The 15797-nt window shown below is 67.6% G+C and overlaps 3 protein-coding genes across 9 annotated transcripts; 1 reads left to right on the top strand and 2 right to left on the bottom strand.

The window, feature by feature from the left end:
- The first annotated feature begins 5017 nt into the window (after positions 1–5017).
- Positions 5018–8647, top strand: MLST8 (MTOR associated protein MLST8). Of its 4 annotated transcripts, none has more exons than XM_089321845.1 (9): positions 5018–5077; positions 5511–5693; positions 5787–5835; positions 5978–6082; positions 6610–6685; positions 6778–6930; positions 7636–7760; positions 7871–8034; positions 8125–8647. In XM_089321845.1, the coding sequence occupies exons 4-9, from the start codon at positions 6036–6038 to the stop codon at positions 8241–8243; spliced, it is 684 nt and encodes a 227-aa protein (XP_089177971.1). In that variant the 5' UTR covers positions 5018–5077; positions 5511–5693; positions 5787–5835; positions 5978–6035; the 3' UTR covers positions 8244–8647. The 4 variants fall into 4 exon arrangements, with proteins under 4 accessions (XP_089177971.1, XP_008252150.2, XP_089177970.1 ...); XM_008253928.5 differs by having other exon boundaries at positions 5920–6082; XM_089321844.1 differs by having other exon boundaries at positions 5784–5835.
- BRICD5 (BRICHOS domain containing 5) lies at positions 8233–10453 on the bottom strand. 4 transcript variants are annotated; one of them, XM_070064117.2, is made up of 6 exons: positions 9852–10021; positions 9636–9755; positions 9323–9475; positions 9157–9255; positions 8792–8945; positions 8233–8706 (listed from the first exon to the last, which is right to left on the bottom strand). In XM_070064117.2, exons 1-6 carry the CDS (start codon positions 9876–9878, stop codon positions 8612–8614), a joined length of 648 nt encoding a protein of 215 aa, XP_069920218.2. In that variant the 5' UTR covers positions 9879–10021; the 3' UTR covers positions 8233–8611. The 4 variants fall into 4 exon arrangements, with proteins under 4 accessions (XP_069920218.2, XP_051692182.3, XP_089177968.1 ...); XM_051836222.3 differs by having other exon boundaries at positions 9636–10453; XM_089321842.1 differs by having other exon boundaries at positions 8792–9255.
- Positions 10454–10891: 438 nt separating this feature from the next.
- Positions 10892–13212, bottom strand: PGP (phosphoglycolate phosphatase). Its single transcript, XM_051836215.3, has 2 exons — positions 12474–13212; positions 10892–12360 (listed from the first exon to the last, which is right to left on the bottom strand). The coding sequence occupies exons 1-2, from the start codon at positions 13111–13113 to the stop codon at positions 12035–12037; spliced, it is 966 nt and encodes a 321-aa protein (XP_051692175.1). The 5' UTR covers positions 13114–13212; the 3' UTR covers positions 10892–12034.
- Between the last annotated feature and the right edge of the window lie 2585 nt (positions 13213–15797).

The raw sequence follows: 15797 nt of genomic DNA, 5'->3' as shown, positions 1-15797 counted from the left end.
GCGCGTGCGATGTAGCCCTCCGTGTCCACTACCGAGGGGGCCCAGGCGGCCCGTCCTCAGCACAAATGGGGTCACAGCCCTGCCCCCTCTGCACCCTACCCGGGCCTGCCGCTCTCCAGCGTTAGGATTCCTGGCCCCCACGCTGGACAGCGCTGCTGGGCAGAGGCTAACCCCGTCCCCCACCCCCAGCTGGCCCGCCCCCCCCCCCGTCATCCGGGCACTCTAGGCTCAGAGTTGGGGTCTGGGCCCCAGCTCAGGCTCCAGTTCCTCGTTTAGCTCAGCACCCGCGCTGGCCAAGGCTGCTGGGCGTATGCGGTGAGGGTGGCACCTGTAGCGCAAGGCCTAACCCACGCCCTGTGGCCCCTGACAGCAAGGCGGCCGCAGCGCAGGGCAGGGAGGCAGCACTCTGTGGGGTTCCCCTGGAGGCCCGGGGAGCAAGCCTCAGTCTTCTGCCATGGGCTGGACTCCCAGAGTGGCCCGTATGTGCCAGGGCCCATCCCCCGACTCTATATAGAGACCCACTCCTGGGCACCTGCTGGGCCGGGCACCCTAGACAAGCTGAGGCACAGGAGCTAAGCGACCCTCCCCCACTGGGGTCCCCGAGTCCCAGGGTCTGCGCTTTCAGCCCATGTTGGCCTCTGGACTTGCTCTTCCCCCCAGAATAAGGAGACGGCCGCGTCCCAGTGCTCCAGGTGAGCGACCCTGGCCGTGCATCTCGATGTCTGACGGTTTCAGGTCACGCCAATAACCCGTTAAGTCAAGTACGCTGCAGCCTCCTGCCCTGACAAACACGGATCCGAGAGGCCAGCTGCAGATTCAGAATGCCTGGATTCCCCTGCCTGCAGCCGTCCGCAGCCCAGGGACCAGCACCCCTCAGTCCCTCCTTCTGCCTAGGACGGGCACCGGCTATGGGCCCACCTGTATAGCGACAGGCCTGGGACGAGCTTGGGGCGGTTTGGGCGGGGCTTCCTGGGTCCCAGGTATGTACACAGCGTGTGGCCTGGAAGGGGCACACGGATTGTCTCCGGGTGGGCTCCTGCTCACGGCCTCCCCAGGGGGAAGTGTGCAGGGAGGAGGGCCAGGGCCTGTTGAAGCAAAAGGCCACAAGGGGGTGTGCAAGTCCTGGCTCCCACACGCTCGCTGTCTGTCGACCAGCGACCTTCCAGCCTCCGGAAGATGGGCCAGTAGCTCTGCCCACAGCCCGGCGCCAATGCCGCTGGGGAGCCCACGTGCAGAGATGTGCATCTGCCTGGGGTCCCCCAGCCTGGGGGTAAGGGCAGTGCAGCAGGCAGCCACGGGGCTGGGGGTGTGGATGCAGCGGCGTGGGCCTGGGGCAGCCAGCCAGGAAGTCAGCGGGGAGGGGCCGCTGAGCTAGCAGAATCGCCCAGGCTCCGCCCCGCCCAGAGTGGAGCTGGCCGCCGCTTCACTGCAGCCTGGGCTGGCCTCCTTCCTGGATGTCCTGCCAGCCAGCCCGCAGCCCCTGCCTCTGCCCACCGGCTGTGCGCCTGCCCTCCCAGCCCCCAGAGCCCCAGGACCTGCCCGTTACTCGAGGAGGGAGACATGTGTCCCCAGGGGTTGCTGGAAGCGTGGGGGTGTGTCAGCTGCCGTGTTGTTCCTGTCACTCTTGGGGGTGCCGCCTCTGTCAGCGCTTCGCTGGCGCCTGGTGCACCAGAGAGGATCAACAACCATGCGCTCCTGTCCCCCGCTTCCCGCCCAGCAGGACTGGCAGGAGCTGCTCGGGCCAGGCGGGGACCTCGCCCCCCCATGCCACCCCCCCCCCCGAGAGTGTTCCCTGGCCCTCAGCCCCCACACCCCAAGCTGAGCCCCGCAGATAAAGGGATGCTCCCCACTCCAACATCTGGCGGCGCCTTGGCCCCGGCCGTCCGTCCTGCTTCAGACCCCCCTGCAGCGCTGGGCCTCCGGGGCCATGTCCTCCCCCGCTCTTCCCCAAAGCTCCCCTGAGCCTGGTGTGAAGCCCGCCTCCTGGGCCACAAGGGGCGAGGTCGGGGCGGGGCTGAGCCAGCAGCAGGACGGGCCCTGCCCGGAGCCACCTGCTCCAGGGGGTCCTGCAGCTCGGGGGCCGGTTTTCTCACCTCCACCGTGGGGGTGGCTGCTCGCATACTGCAGGCAGAACACCTGGCACAGCTTGGTGGCTCCTTGCAAAGCTGCAGCCGCCACTGCACTCCTAGAAACGCCCAAGAGAACCGCAAACATTGGGATACTCCCATGTGAATACTCACACCATTCACATCAACCCACGTGTCCATCAGCGGACGGACGGGCAACTCAACGGTGGCCACTCAGCCAGGGGAATGTGGCCCAGCTGCACAGGAACATGGCACCACCACGTTTCACAATCAGGGCCACATCCTGTTGCACTCCACCTGTGTGACACGTCTAGAAGATGGCGTGCTGGTGTCGCCTGGGGGCGTCAGGTGCTGAGAGCCAGGAGTGGGCATGTGTGGGGCATCGCAGGTGAGGAGGCACCGCCAGGGGTTTCCAGAGGAGGGGCGGCAGCATCGGAGACTGTGGGCACTCTGGCCCGGGCCTCGGGCAGCTACAGGGCCGGAAGGGCCAGGCCCAGGAGACTGGGTTCCCATGTGGGATGCTGGGGTTGCAGCCAGGGTCACAGCATCCCAACACCAGCCTCAGATCGCAAATTTTAGACGAACAAAACAGAACATCACCGGTGCCACGACTCACTAGGCTAATCCTCCACCTTGCGGCGCCGGCACACTGGGTTCTAGTCCCGGTCAGGGCGCCAGATTCTGTCCCGGTTGCCCCCCTTCCAGGCCAGCTCTCTGCTGTGGCCCGGGAGTGCAGTGGAGGATGGCCCAGGTGCTTGGGCCCTGCACCCCATGGGAGACCAGGAGAAGCACCTGGCTCCTGCCTTCAGATCAGCACGGTGCGCCGGCCACGGCGGCCATTGGAGGGTGAACCAACGGCAAAGGAAGACCTTTCTCTCTGTCTCTCTCTCTCTCACTGTCCACTCTGCCCGTCAAAAAAAAAAAAAAGAACGACAAACAAAGGCCACTGCCTGCGATGCCCGCATCCCACGCGGGCGCTGCTTCACCTCCCGGCTGCTCCACTTCCGATTCAGCTCCCTGCTGCTGCTCCTGGGACAGCCGCAGGAGGCGGCCCCTCTGGGGGGAGACCTGGATGAAGCTCCTGGCTTCCGGCTTCGGCCTGGCTCTGCCCTAGCCATCACGGCCATTTGGAGAGTGAACCAGCGATGGAAGATCTCCCCCCACCCCCTACCCCGGTAACTCTGCCTTTCAAATGAACACATTTAAAAAATAATACACTTCACAGTCTTTCTGAATTTTTAAAACTTATTTATGGGGAGAGCACAGCACACCACCCACCGGTCACTTCTCGAATGTCTGTGATCGCTGGACAGCGGGCCAGGAGCTGCTTCTGGGTCTCCCGTGCGGGTGCAGGGGCCCCAGGACTTGGGCCACCACCTGCTGCCTCTCAGGTGAGCACTGGCAGGAAGCCGGAGCCGGAACCGCGGCACTCTGATGCGGGAGCCAGCACCTCCAGGAGCACCACGGCACCCGCCCCCAAACCTGGGTTTCTGAAAGACCCTCTCCAAGGTGGGGGGCAACCAGGAGGGGGCAGAAGCGGGTGTTGTGGCAGGCGAGGTTGTGGGGGTGGGGGGTGGGCTCCAGGCAGAGCCGAGGCCAGGCCAGCAGTGAAGGTGGCCTGGGTCCCACCCAGCTGCGACACGCAGGGCCTGGCGGGGGGGTGGCCGCCCGGGCTGGGGGAGGGGCTGGCGTCTGGGGGACATCTGAGAGCCAACGCGCAGCAGGGAGGCTCGGAGGAGCTGGAGAGAGACAGACAGGGCGGGGGGGGGGGGGTTGGGGGGGTTTGGGAAGCCCTGCCGCTGGGGCTTGGTCCGTCCAGGGGAGAGTGGGTGCCCGGGCAAGGACAGAGGTGATGCCCACTTGCGGGCTCAGTGCTGCCAAGCGCAGAACAGAGCCAGGAAGGGGAGGGGAAGTATCTGGGTGGTCAGCCAGGGGACAGCAGAGCCTGGCGGGATTCTGAGAGCTGTGGGACACAAGGCAGACAGGATGGAGTTGAGAAGTGACGGGGCCGCCTGGAGCTGTCTGCAGCAGAGGGTTCTGGGGTTGCTGTGCGGTGTTCACAGGCTCAGGGCGCAGGACGGACCCTGGCCTGGCCGTGGAGCCGAGGGATGAGCTCACACCTTGCGTCCAAGCGCCGGGGTCTCAGGCCTGGTGCGGCTCGCGGTGCAGCCTCATGCCGACGCACAGCCTGGGACGGCTCCATCGCCTAGGTCCCAGCACCCCGCGGGTGGGGGATCCCGATCACGTCCTCGGCTCCCAGCTCCAGCTCGGCTCACCCGAGGCCGTTGTGGAATGCGAGTACTCTCTCTTTAATTGATTAATAAAAACTTTAATTAATTACAGATTGTAAAAGGCTAGGGGTAGGAAGGAGGCAGGGAAGGTACAAGAAGGAAGATTCCTGGGGACCCAGGCCTGGGGGGGATGGGGGGGAGCTGAAGCCACATACACCTGCTCTGAGGCTGGAGGGGACGGCGATCCGTCTACACCCGCTCCGAGGCTAGAGCGGACACAGGTGTCATGGAGCCAGCAGTGCAGAGGCTAGGGACGGAGAAGCCGGCGGAGGGGGCTCCTCGGCTGAGGACTGGACAGGTCTGCAAGGCCAGGACGAGGCGAGCAGAACCACGGATGCCCTGGCACATTTTACTCTCGTTTAATAACACGTCCATGCCTAAGCAAGCCTCACCAACAGAAAAACTACTCGTCCCAGCCTGCGCGGCGGAGGGCATGGGGACGCGACTGTCCCCTGGGCCAAGCTGGGACAGGCGCCGCCTTCAGAGCGCCGGGCGCCGCTGCGCTAAAGGGACTCCCCCGCCCCAGGACTTTGGTCTCGTCCCCACCCACCTCCACCGCCCCCCCCCCCGCGCCACCGGGCTCCATGGTCTCGCCTCAAGTGCCCATCGATAACTCTACGCTCGGCCTTGGCCTCGATCGATTCGCTCCAACTCCCCTCGCCGTCCTGGAGCACGGAGGAGTGCGGAGCCGCATGTAAGGTACGGAGGCCGTGGCGAGGCCTGGGAAGCGGCTTCTGGGTGGCCGGGAGAGCGTGGCTGGGGAGAAGGAGCCGGCAGGACGGGCCCACGGCGGCCGACGGAGCACGGGGCAGCCGGGGTCCGACCGGACTGCTCCCCCACCGCCATCGGACCCGGACACCGCCTGCTACGCATGCGCAGCCGCAGCGCTCGGCTCCCCCCCACCCCGGCTCGCCCTCCGCCCTGCGCACGCGCAGCCCGCCCCTGCGGCAGAGCGACGCCCTGGGCGTGACTGCCCCCTGCCGGCCCCAGGCGGGATGGCGTCCCAGCCGTGCTCGTGCGGCGGGGAGCGCGGCGCGCGTCCCCATCTCCCAGGTGGGAACGCGCCGCGCGGGCCCGTCACCCGCTCAGCACGCGTGGGCATGCCCTGAGTGCTTGCCGTGTGTGCCCTCAGATGCTCTGACCCTTGGCGCCAGCCTTCAGCCCTCGGGCCCGCGCAGGCCCCGCCATGAACACCTCCCCAGGCACGGTGGGCAGCGACCCCGTCATCTTGGCCACCGCCGGCTATGACCACACGGTGCGGTTCTGGCAGGCCCACAGCGGGATCTGCACCCGCACGGTGCAGCACCAGGACTCTGTATCCCCGCGGAGGGGGAGAGGGTGGCCGGGCGGGGTGGGAAGCCCAAGGCAGCTCTGGCCAGCTGTGCAGCCTCCTTGACAGAACCAGCAGGTGAACGCGCTGGAGATCACGCCCGACCGCAGCATGATCGCCGCTGCAGGTACTGGGACCCCTGACCTCTGACCCTGACTCCCGCGGGTCCTCCCCGGGCACAGGCGCACTCGAGTTCTGCTCGCGTCCCCAGGGTACCAGCACATCCGCATGTATGATCTCAACTCCAATAACCCCAACCCCATCATCAGCTACGACGGGGTCAACAAGAACATCGCGTCGGTGGGCTTCCACGAGGATGGCCGCTGGATGTACACGGGTGGAGAGGACTGCACGGCCCGGATCTGGGACCTCAGGTGCGGGGCGGGGGCGAGGCCCCGAGTGTGTGCAGAGCCCGAGAGGGGCGAGGCCTGGAGACCAGGCACAGCCCGAGAGGGGCGAGGCCCGGAGACCAGGCACAGCCTGAGAGGGGCGAGGCCCGGAGAGCGCGCAGAGCCCGAGCCGGTGTTCCGTGCAGCTGAGGGGAAGTGGGGAAAACGGAATCGGTGGATTGCATCACTGCCTTGCGTCCAAGGGGCCGGCTTTTTGTTTTCTTAGCTTTTTGTGTCTGAAAGGCACAGTGACACAGAGGGGGAGAGGCAGCGTCCATCCACTGGCTCCGCCCCACATGGCTGCAGCTGGGCCTGAGCAGGCCAGCGCCTGGAGTCAGGAGCTCCATCCTGGTCTCCCAGAGGCACTGGCAGGGAGCGGCCTGGGCTCGAAGCAGTGTTCCGGCACCGCAGGGGGAGCTTCAGTCGCTGGCCGCAACCCCAGCCCTAGGGGGCGCCTTTTAGTCCTCTCAGGCCGCGGCCATCGGCTGACGTGTGCGCGCCCCACCCCGCAGGTCCCGGAACCTGCAGTGCCAGCGGATCTTCCAGGTGAACGCACCCATTAACTGCGTGTGCCTGCACCCCAACCAGGTGAGGAGCGGCTGCCGGCAGGCTCCCGGGCCTGCAGGGCAGGGGTCCCGCCCGGCCTCACCTGCCCTGCCCTGCCCTGCCCTTCCCTGCAGGCGGAGCTCATCGTGGGCGACCAGAGCGGCGCTATACACATCTGGGACCTGAAGACGGACCACAACGAGCAGCTGATCCCCGAGCCCGAGGTCTCCATCACGTCTGCCCACATCGACCCCGACGCCAGCTACATGGCCGCCGTCAACAGCACCGTGAGTCCGCTGCGGGTGGCGGCTGGGGCAGCCCAGCTCCCCGTCCCGGGCCCTGCCGCCCACTCAGCCGCCACAGCCCAGGACCGCCCAAGTCTGGCCACTTCCCCGAGAGCCGCTGGCTCCCCAGCCACCCCCGTGGGCGCCAGGAGCAAGGCCCTGGCCCTGCTGGGCTCGCCGGCCTCCTCTGCTCCCTTTGCTTCGTGGAGACCCCAGCCCTGTGTCCCCAGACCTCCCTCCTCCTGGCCTCCTGCCTGCAGGCCAGTGGCATCCTTAAGGAGGTTGCGTGTGAGCCTCCCACTCACCCACAACCCCGGCCGAGGTCCCCGTGCGCGGACAGCCCCCAGGGTGGCCTCCCGTTCACCCGCACCCCCGGCCGAGGTCCCCGTGCATGGACGGCCCCCAGGGTGGCCTCCCGTTCACCCGCACCCCCGGCCGAGGTCCCCGTGCGCGGACGGCCCCCAGGGTGGCCTCAAGCTCACCCGCACCCCCGGCCGAGGTCCCCGTGCGCAGATGGCCCCCAGGGTGGCCTCCCGCTCACCCGCACCCCCGGCCGAGGTCCCCGTGTGCGGACGGTCCCCAGGGTGGCCTCCCGCTCACCCGCACCCCCGGCCGAGGTCCCCGTGCGCAGCTGGCCCCCAGGGTGGGTCCTGGCTCCGGGCTCAGCCTCCAGGGTGCGCTTCATTCTGCTTCCTGTGACTTCCCTAGGGAAACTGCTACGTGTGGAACCTGACGGGGGGCATCGGTGACGAGGTGACCCAGCTCATCCCCAAGACCAAGATCCCAGCGCACACGCGCTACGCCCTGCAGTGCCGCTTCAGCCCCGACTCCACGTGCGTGCCGCCTGCGGGCTGCGGGCCGTCGGGCCCACCTGGTGCATGGCAGGGGGCCCGGGCGGGAAGGGCGGCCGGGTGACACGCCCCGTGCGCCTCCTGCCCTCCAGGCTCCTGGCCACCTGCTCGGCTGACCAGACCTGCAAGATCTGGAGGACGTCCAACTTCTCCCTGATGACGGAGCTCAGCATCAAGAGCGGCAACCCCGGGGAGTCGTCCCGCGGCTGGATGTGGGGCTGCGCCTTCTCCGGGGACTCGCAGTACATCGTCACCGGTGAGCTGGCCGCCCGCCCCGCCGGGCCTGCCTCGGGCCGGGCTGGCCAGGCTGGGGCTGTGCCTGAGCCTCCCCCCTGCCTCCCCGCAGCTTCCTCTGACAACCTGGCCCGGCTCTGGTGTGTGGAGACTGGAGAGATTAAGAGAGAGTACGGCGGCCACCAGAAAGCTGTGGTCTGCTTGGCCTTCAATGACAGCGTGCTGGGCTAGCCTGTGCCTCCTGGGGACGGCCGCCGGCTGTGTGGCAGACCACGCAGGCTCGCCTCTGCCCACCCAGGCCGGCTGGACCCCCCGGCGGCTCGGTGCTGCCAGGCTGCTCCGAGGCGCTCGGCTCTCGGCCGCGGCCCCTGAGGCAGGCTGCACCTCACGGCTGGGCCCGGTGGCTCCGGGGGCTGGTGCGCACCCCCAAGCCAGTCCTCCCCGCCCTCCCGCTCCGGGCCCCCTTTCAAGCCCCGAGGCCACAGAGGAGAGTGGCCGCACTGCCAGGTGGGAGCTTTATTGGTGCGTTCCAGGCGGCCTCCGTGGTGGGAGGTGCCGGCGGCCCGTGGGGCGGGGGCCGGGCTGGCCAGGCCAGGGGCTTAGTCCGGGAGATAATAAAAGCAGACGGACACGCAGATGTGGCTTGGGAAGCAGATGTCCATGCAAAGGTAGATCAGCCGCTGCCTCTGGGGCCCTGGGGGGAGGGGCTCGTGAGTCCCGAGGGCCCGGCCGGCCCGGCCCGGCCACGGCCCCTCCACGCACAGCGCGTGCCGACTCACCCTCTGCCCGCCGGGCCCAGTAGATGGGGGTCTCTGCACAGAGGCGCTGCACCGCAGCCCCAACCTGGGTGGGGTCCACTGCACGGCTCCCGAGCACGGCCAGCAGCTCCTGGCTGCGGTGGGTGTCCTGGCCGGGGCTGCAAGACCCCTGGGCCTGCAGAGAAGGCTGTGGTGGGCCAGGGGTCGGGGTGCGGCCAGCTGCCCAGGCCCCGCCCCCAGCTCTTGTCAGCAGCCCCGCGAGGGGGAAGACAGAGCTTTCTGTTCTCTGAAACCGGAGCTTCCGCCGTCCCTGGGCACCTGGGGGCTGGGTGCAAAGGCCCGCACACAGGACCCTTTGTCGCCGGGACGGGTCGGGGGCTGCTCACCGACGTGTTCAGCAGCAGCTGCAGGGTCTCCCGGTCTCGAGCCTCCATCAGGCGGAGGAAGCAGGCCCCGTGCTCCGAGGGGCGGTAACACACGCAACCCTGGGGAAGCAGGTGGGTGAGGTGGGGCGCCCCCAGCACCTGGCACGACCCCTCCCCGCCCACTCACACTCTGCCCGTCGAACAGCACGGCCCAGCTCCTGTTGCTCTGCGGGGGCGTCACCACGATGGTGGCTGCGTTCCGGGCTGCGTCTGCCAGGGTGGTTTGGTTGGCCCTGGGCAGGGGGCTCGGGAGGGTCAGGCGGAGCACCTGCTGCAGTGGCTGGGGGGAAGCTGGAGTTGACTGGGCAGCCGGGGGCAGCCCCGACGGGCCCCCGGTGTCCCCTGGGTGCCTCCTCCCAGCCAGCGGGTCCTCTGGCTGCGTGCTCCAAGGCCCGCGCTCGCCCTCCCGCCGTCCCCACCCTGGTCCCGGGCGGGCTCACCTCTGGTGAAGTGTGGGCAAAGCCCAGGAGCCCCCCGGCCACAGCTCCCACGGTGGCCAGGGCCAGCAACAGCAGCAGGCCCGCAGCCCTCCAGCCCCGGTGCTGGGGCACGGTCTCCACCTGGAGGCACGCTGGCGTTAGAGACCAGGGCGCGGTTTGCTCGGGAGGGCAGGGGCTGTGGCGCGGCAGGCCCCGGGGGTGGTGGGAGCAGCTCACCCCGGCAGGCCCGCTCCCTTGCTCCATGCCACAGCCTCGCTGACAATGGCCGATTGTCTGCAGCCCCTTGGAGGAGTCGCCAGAGAAACCTCAGGGAGCGTACCCCTCCCCTCATGACCCCAGCGCCTCCTCCCGAGCTCCATATCTGATGTCCAGGCCGGAGCCAAGATGGCCCCTGCTCTCTCGACACCTGGCCCGGGAGGGCTGAGTGCCGGAGCAGCAGTGCACTTGTGGACCTGGGGCGCAGCCCGGCCTGGCCAGGACGCCTCTGCTGGGTGGACGTGAGGTCTCTGGGCCCTGGTCCCATCTAGACTCAGCTGGGCTCTGGGCCTGGCACAAGGGGAGCTCCGCCGAGGCGGGTGGGGCCTCCACCTGGGATGCTGGCATCCCACGTGGCTGCCCCACTTCCCATCCAGCTCCCTGCTGGTGGCCTGGGAAAGCACTGGAAGATGACCCAAGGGGGTTGGCCCCTGCCACCTGCCTGGAGGCCCAAATGAAGCTCTTGGAACCGCCTGGTCCAGCCCTGGCCATCGTGACCACTTGGGGAGTGAAGCAACAGATGGAAGATCTGTCTCCTTTCAAATAAATGCTTAAAAAAATATGCTGAACTATGACTAGTTTGGAACTGTGCAGCCTCAGCTAACAGGACGGGCTGACGGGGACCCCGCAGGGCACACAAAGCCACACGGGACGTGGATGGGCAGCCTGCCGGACCCTCCTGTGTGCCCTGGGAAGATTAGGTTGGCCTTGGTGTCCTGCCCGTACAGCTTGCTTAGCTCTGCCTCCCCCGCCGTCCTGGCCCCTGGCCTGCAGCCACGACTCGGCTGTGACGCGCGGCCAGTGTCCGCGCAGCTCCCCCCTGGCCCTTGGCCGCGCTGGGCTCCGTCTCGCTTTCCCTGACCCTTCAGCACCTGCTCCCCTGCAGGACGCTCAGGACACGGAGCTGCCGTGGTCAGCATTCCAGCTCTGGGGCTGGAACCTGCAGGGCCTTCCACTTTTAGCGCCCCCTCCCCCCAGCCTGGAAGGAACACCCGAGGCAGTGTGGCTGGAGAGTTTAATGTGCATTTGGCGTCACACAGCGCGGTGGGGCCGCGTGGCTCCCGGGCCACCCCCGGCAGAAGAGGAAGGTGTGGGTGAGGCGCCCCGACAGGCCTGCTCAATGTCCAGTCCCACCCTGAGCTGACCTCGCAGAGCCAGTGTCGGCACCACCGACCTCGCAGGCACGCACCCGGCCAGGAGACCAGGAGCGCGGCTCTGGACGCCCGTTACTGCTCTGAGAACTTGGCGGACAAGCGAAGGAACGTCGTGACCTGTGGCCGTGGAAGCCGCTGGGCGCAGGGCGAGGCACCGGGAAGGAGCTGACCACAAGGAACGGCTTCCTGGCCTCTGCCCGTGCCTGCCCCGCCACTCTGCTCACCCCCACCCCATGGCCACAAGCCCCGCCCCACCCCAGGGAATGGGAGGAGTGGGGGAGAGGGCACCCTGGGTGACAGGCATTCCTTGGCCAGCGCACGCCTTTAGCCACGGAGACTTCTTCGGTGGGCGCTTCCCTAAGGGACAGAGCACAGCTATTGATCAACACACTTGACTCGATTCCAACACAAGACAAACTTGTTCCAAAGTTAAAAAAAAAAAAAAGCTTTAGCTCCGCACAAGCTCCCGGCGGGACAGCTCAGGGTTCAGCCCGAGGCGTCCACACCCTCGGCCACGGGGCTCAGCAGGGTCTACAGGTCCACCACTCGGGCAGCCGAGGGCTGGGTGTGGGGAGCCGCAGCGGAACAGACACCTGTGACATCCAAGTGGTTTTCACAAAGGCAGCGGGGCGCGAGGGCCGCCCCTCCCACCCCACGCCCCCCTGCAGGTGCACAGCTGGTTCAGTCTGGACAGTCACGGCCACCAGCCCCTCCTCCCGCGGTCCTCCACGGGGGTCTTCATCCCTGAATGACGTTTTCCGTAAAACGCGGAGCTGACCTGAGCCTGCAGAAGCCCCGGCCCCGCAACGCCCGCCAAGCTTCACGCGGCTCTCGGAAGACAAGCCTGCCGGCCGGACGCCCACCTGCCAGGTTCGGAGCCGCCCGCGAGCTGGAGCGGAGCCCCACCTGCTCATCTGCTAACTGACGTCCATTTCTGCTTTTTTTTTTTTTTTTTTTTTTTTAATTCTGCAGACGAGTGACACTCAGCCTTTAACCTTGAAGGGCGGGCAAGAGGTCGGCTATGCTGTCCACGTAGAAGTCGGGGACCATCTTCTTCTTAGACACGCAGTCACTTTCCTGATTCCGCTTCACGTCCCCCAGCGTGGAGACGCCCGTGAGGGTGAGGATGGTCTTCAGGCCGCACGTGGCGCCCAGCAGGATGTCGGTGTCCAGGCGGTCGCCCACCATGACGGTGCGCTCCGGGTTGATGCCGTACTCCTCGGACACGCAGTCGAAGATGAAGCGGCTGGGCTTCCCTATGACGTCGGCCTGGCGCTGCGCGGCCATCTCCACGGCTCGGACCAGGCAGCCGGTACCTGCGGGACAAAGACGGAGCGGACGGGCGCGCCCCGGGTCAGAGCGGGGGTGGGGCGGTGGGCGCGGGGGTCGCCGCCCGCCCCGCCGCCTCCCGCCCCCGGGGCGCACGGACCCGCGATGAAGAGACCGTTCTCCAGCGGCAGCCGGTTGTCCATGTTGGTGCCCACGAGCAAGCAGCCGGGCTGCTGCAGGTAGCGCACGGCCTTGGTGAGCTTCATGTAGCTGAAGTGCGGGTCGAAGCCCACCACCACGGCGCGCACGCCGGGCTCCAGCGGCGCGGACAGCCAGTCGGCGGGGCCGTCGCCCTGCAGCGGCTCGGGCCCCACGCCCACGCTGGCGACGCCCACGGCCTCCAGCTCGGCGGCCAGGGCCGGGCTGCCCAGCACGTAGGCTTTGGGGGCCGGCGCGCCCGCCAGGCGCTGGCGCAGGTAGAGCGCGGTGCAGTAGGCCGTGCCGAAGACCTCCAGGCCGGCGCCGGGCCCCGCCGGGCCGCCGAAGCCCAGGCGCCGCAGCTTCTCGGCGTAGGCCGCGCGGGTCTTGCTGCTGTTGTTGGTGATGAAGCCCAGGCGCTTGCCGTGGGCCCGCAGCGCCTGCAGGGCCTCGGGCGCGCCGGGCACGGCCGTCTCGCCGCGCCACAGAACGCCGTCGCAGTCGAACAGCAGCGTGTCCACGTCGGCGAGCAGCGCCTGGGCCCGCTCGGCGCTCAGCCGCACGCACCGGGCGTCGTCGCCACCGGCCTCCGCCTCCGCCATGGTCGCCCGCCGCCACCGGCCGCCGCAGCCGCCGCCGCCGTCACCGGCCGCTCCTCGCAGCCGCCCGCCGCGGCGCCCGCCCCGCCCCCGGCGCGCTCATTGGCCCGGCGCCTCGCGGGCGCCGCTCATTGGCCTGCGGCTGCGCCAATCCGCCGGGGCCTCCCGCGGGCCAAGGGAGCGGCCCACCAACCGCCGCGGCCCTGCGCGGAGAGGCGGGCGGCCATTGGCTGCCGGGTCCGGGCCGCACCGATGATTGGCTGGCAGAGCGCCAACCGGCATTCGGAGCGGAGCGCTCACTGCGGAAACGCCGCGGGCCGGAGGGCCGGCGCAGGACTCAAGGCCGCTGCTCATTGGCGGCCTCAACACGGCGCGCCCATTGGAGGCGAGTGGTCAGCTTAGGTGACGGAGGCCCCTGATTGCGTGACCCCGGGCCAGGCCTGCTGCTGATTGGCGGCCGCCCTTCTCCTGGGCGGTGCTCTCCGCAGGAGCGCGGCGGGAGGGGCCGCGGTCCACGCGGGAGCCCGAGTCACGTCCGCACCTCGGCCGGGCGGGTGGCGCCCGGCCAGAGCCCACACCTTGGACGCGCTAGGACACGGTCGGTGCCAGCCCCGGGAGCCAAGCCGGGGCTGCCGTTCCCAGCAGGCCTGGTGCCGTCACTCACCTCCAGGCCTCTGCAGAAGGGAACCCTTGGACCGAAACTGCTCGCGAGAACCCGCAAACCCGAGGCAGGGGCACCTGGGGTCCAGGAGAGAGAGACCCTGCCTGGAACACGTCGCCATAGCCGTCCCCGGTCATTAGGGAGCGCCCGAATCTTAGCGTGCATCCCCGTGGACGTCCCACGTGTCGGGAACAAGGTGCAGGGTATTCCCAGCACTTCCAGAACGTTCCCTCCGGCCCCATCCAGGCCATACCGGCCACCACCTGCCCCCGGCTGCCTCTCGGGCTTCTGTCACGCCGGCGCTAGCCTTGCCGGCCTGGGCCGCCTTGTAAAAGACCATGCCACGCACACGGTCTGCAGAGAGCGAGCCCCTGAGGGCTGGCGTGCGCCCCAGTGGCCTGCAGGAGCTGTGCTGGGCCAGGCCGGACGACTCCAGAGTCGGGGAGCTCCATCCAGGTCTCCCACGAGGGTGGCAGGAAGTACTCTGCCTCCCTGCAAGGGGCCGGCCGCGGCGCCACGCACCCCGATGTGGGACGCTGGTGTCACATGCCTGCCCCCCTCGTGGGTGATTTGTTCTTTTTCTTGGGTGGTCACTGTAAGAATATAACTTTTGTTGGTCTATTCCCGGGTTAAATAAAACCTGTCCAACCAGGGGTAGTGGTGTGGCACCAGTGTGGTAAGTGGCCGCTTATGACACCGGCATCCCGTGTGGGAGCACTGGTTCAAGTCCCAGCTGCCCGGCTCCCAGTCCAATGCCTTGTTAATGTGCCTGGGAAAACAGCGGAAGAAGGCCCAGGTATTTGGGGTCCTGCCACTGGCGTGGGAGACCTGGTGGAGTTCCAGGCTCTTGGCTCCAGCCTGGCTGTTTCGGATGGAAAATCTCTTTCTCTCTCTGTCTCCCCTCTTTCTGTCTCTCCGCTTTTCAAATAAAGTTAAGTCTTTTTTTTTTTTTTTTTTTTTGGACAGGCAGAGTGGACAGTGAGAGAGAGAGACAGAGAGAAAGGTCTTCCTTTTGCCGTTGGTTCACCCTCCAATGGCCGCCGCAGCTGGCGCTCTGCGGCTAGCGCACTGCGCTGATCCGATGGCAGGAGCCAGGTGCTTCTCCTGGTCTCCCATGGGTGCAGGGCCCAAGCACTTGGGCCATCCTCCACTGCACTCCCGGGCCACAGCAGAGAGCTGGCCTGGAAGGGGGGCAACCGGGACAGAATTCGGTGCCCCGACTGGGACTAGAACCCGGTGTGCCGGCGCTGCTAGGTGGAGGATTAGCCTAGTGAGCCGCAGCGCCGGCCGAAAGTAAGTCTTTAGAAAAGAAAGCACACCCAGCCGAAAGACTGAGCAGCCATCAGACAGGATGTCGGGGCTGGGGCTGAGGGCAGTGCGGGCAGGAGGGCATCTGGGGGCGGGCTGGCCTCACGCCAGCTCCCGGCCACTCTGCCCTTTGGTGAGCTGCTGTTGGGCAGCCCCAGGACTCCCTGTCAGGGTGCCCTTTTCTGAACCCAGCGAGTAACCGCGCCGCAGCGCTGGCCTCCATCCGGCCGTCTCCCCCAGGCCAGCCTCACATCCACCCACACCCTGGCTGCCCTCTGCGTTTGAAACCCTTCCCGTCCATTCCTCTCCTGCTGGCCTGCTGGCTTCTGCATGGCCTGCCCCCCGCCCAGACCACAGGCCCTGGTCTCAGCCCCTCCTGTGTCTGCAGAACCTCTGAGGCCCTTCCTCCGAGGGGCAGCAGAAGGACCCTTCCGGGTCCGACTGCCATCCCTGGTTAAAGCCCCAGCCCATCCGGCCCCCCAACCTGCCTGCTGTCGTTTGAAGGTGGTTTGATTCCTCCGAACACAGCTGTTCGTCCCCTCTGAAACTCACGTTGGACCTTGTTTATTTTTTAAGATTTACCTATTACCAATTTATTTGGAGGCCAGAGTGACAGAGGGAGAGAGAGATCTTCCATCTGCTAGTTCACTTCCCAAATGGCCACATCAGCTATGGCTGGGCCAGCTGGAGCCAGGAGCCAGGAGCTTCCTCCAGGTCT

This window comes from Oryctolagus cuniculus, chromosome 19 (genome assembly GCF_051225735.1).
Source record: "Oryctolagus cuniculus isolate XC-2025 breed Fujian yellow rabbit chromosome 19, ASM5122573v1, whole genome shotgun sequence".
NCBI classification, from domain to species: Eukaryota; Metazoa; Chordata; class Mammalia; order Lagomorpha; family Leporidae; genus Oryctolagus; species Oryctolagus cuniculus.
Note: the sequence above shows the minus strand (reverse complement) of the source record. Positions and strands in the feature narration are given on the sequence as shown.

What these genes read in the sequence shown, in the direction of transcription:
- MLST8 (XM_008253927.5), top strand. Translation starts at nt 5,565, where the DNA reads ATGAACACCTCCCCAGGCACGGTGGGCAGCGACCCCGTCATCTTGGCC. An exon ending in CAGCATGATCGCCGCTGCAG is followed by an intron (nt 5,836 to 5,919) that starts GTACTGGGACCC and finishes TCGCGTCCCCAG; the next exon opens with GGTACCAGCACATCCGCATG. An exon ending in CGCTTCAGCCCCGACTCCAC is followed by an intron (nt 7,761 to 7,870) that starts GTGCGTGCCGCC and finishes CCTGCCCTCCAG; the next exon opens with GCTCCTGGCCACCTGCTCGG.
- BRICD5 (XM_089321841.1), bottom strand. Translation starts at nt 9,878, where the DNA reads ATGGAGCAAGGGAGCGGGCCTGCCGGGGTGAGCTGCTCCCACCACCCC. An exon ending in TTGCCCACACTTCACCAGAG is followed by an intron (nt 9,476 to 9,635) that starts GTGAGCCCGCCC and finishes GCTTCCCCCCAG; the next exon opens with CCACTGCAGCAGGTGCTCCG. An exon ending in TGCTGTTCGACGGGCAGAGT is followed by an intron (nt 9,256 to 9,322) that starts GTGAGTGGGCGG and finishes CTGCTTCCCCAG; the next exon opens with GGTTGCGTGTGTTACCGCCC.
- PGP (XM_051836215.3), bottom strand. Translation starts at nt 13,113, where the DNA reads ATGGCGGAGGCGGAGGCCGGTGGCGACGACGCCCGGTGCGTGCGGCTG. An exon ending in GAACGGTCTCTTCATCGCGG is followed by an intron (nt 12,361 to 12,473) that starts GTCCGTGCGCCC and finishes TTTGTCCCGCAG; the next exon opens with GTACCGGCTGCCTGGTCCGA.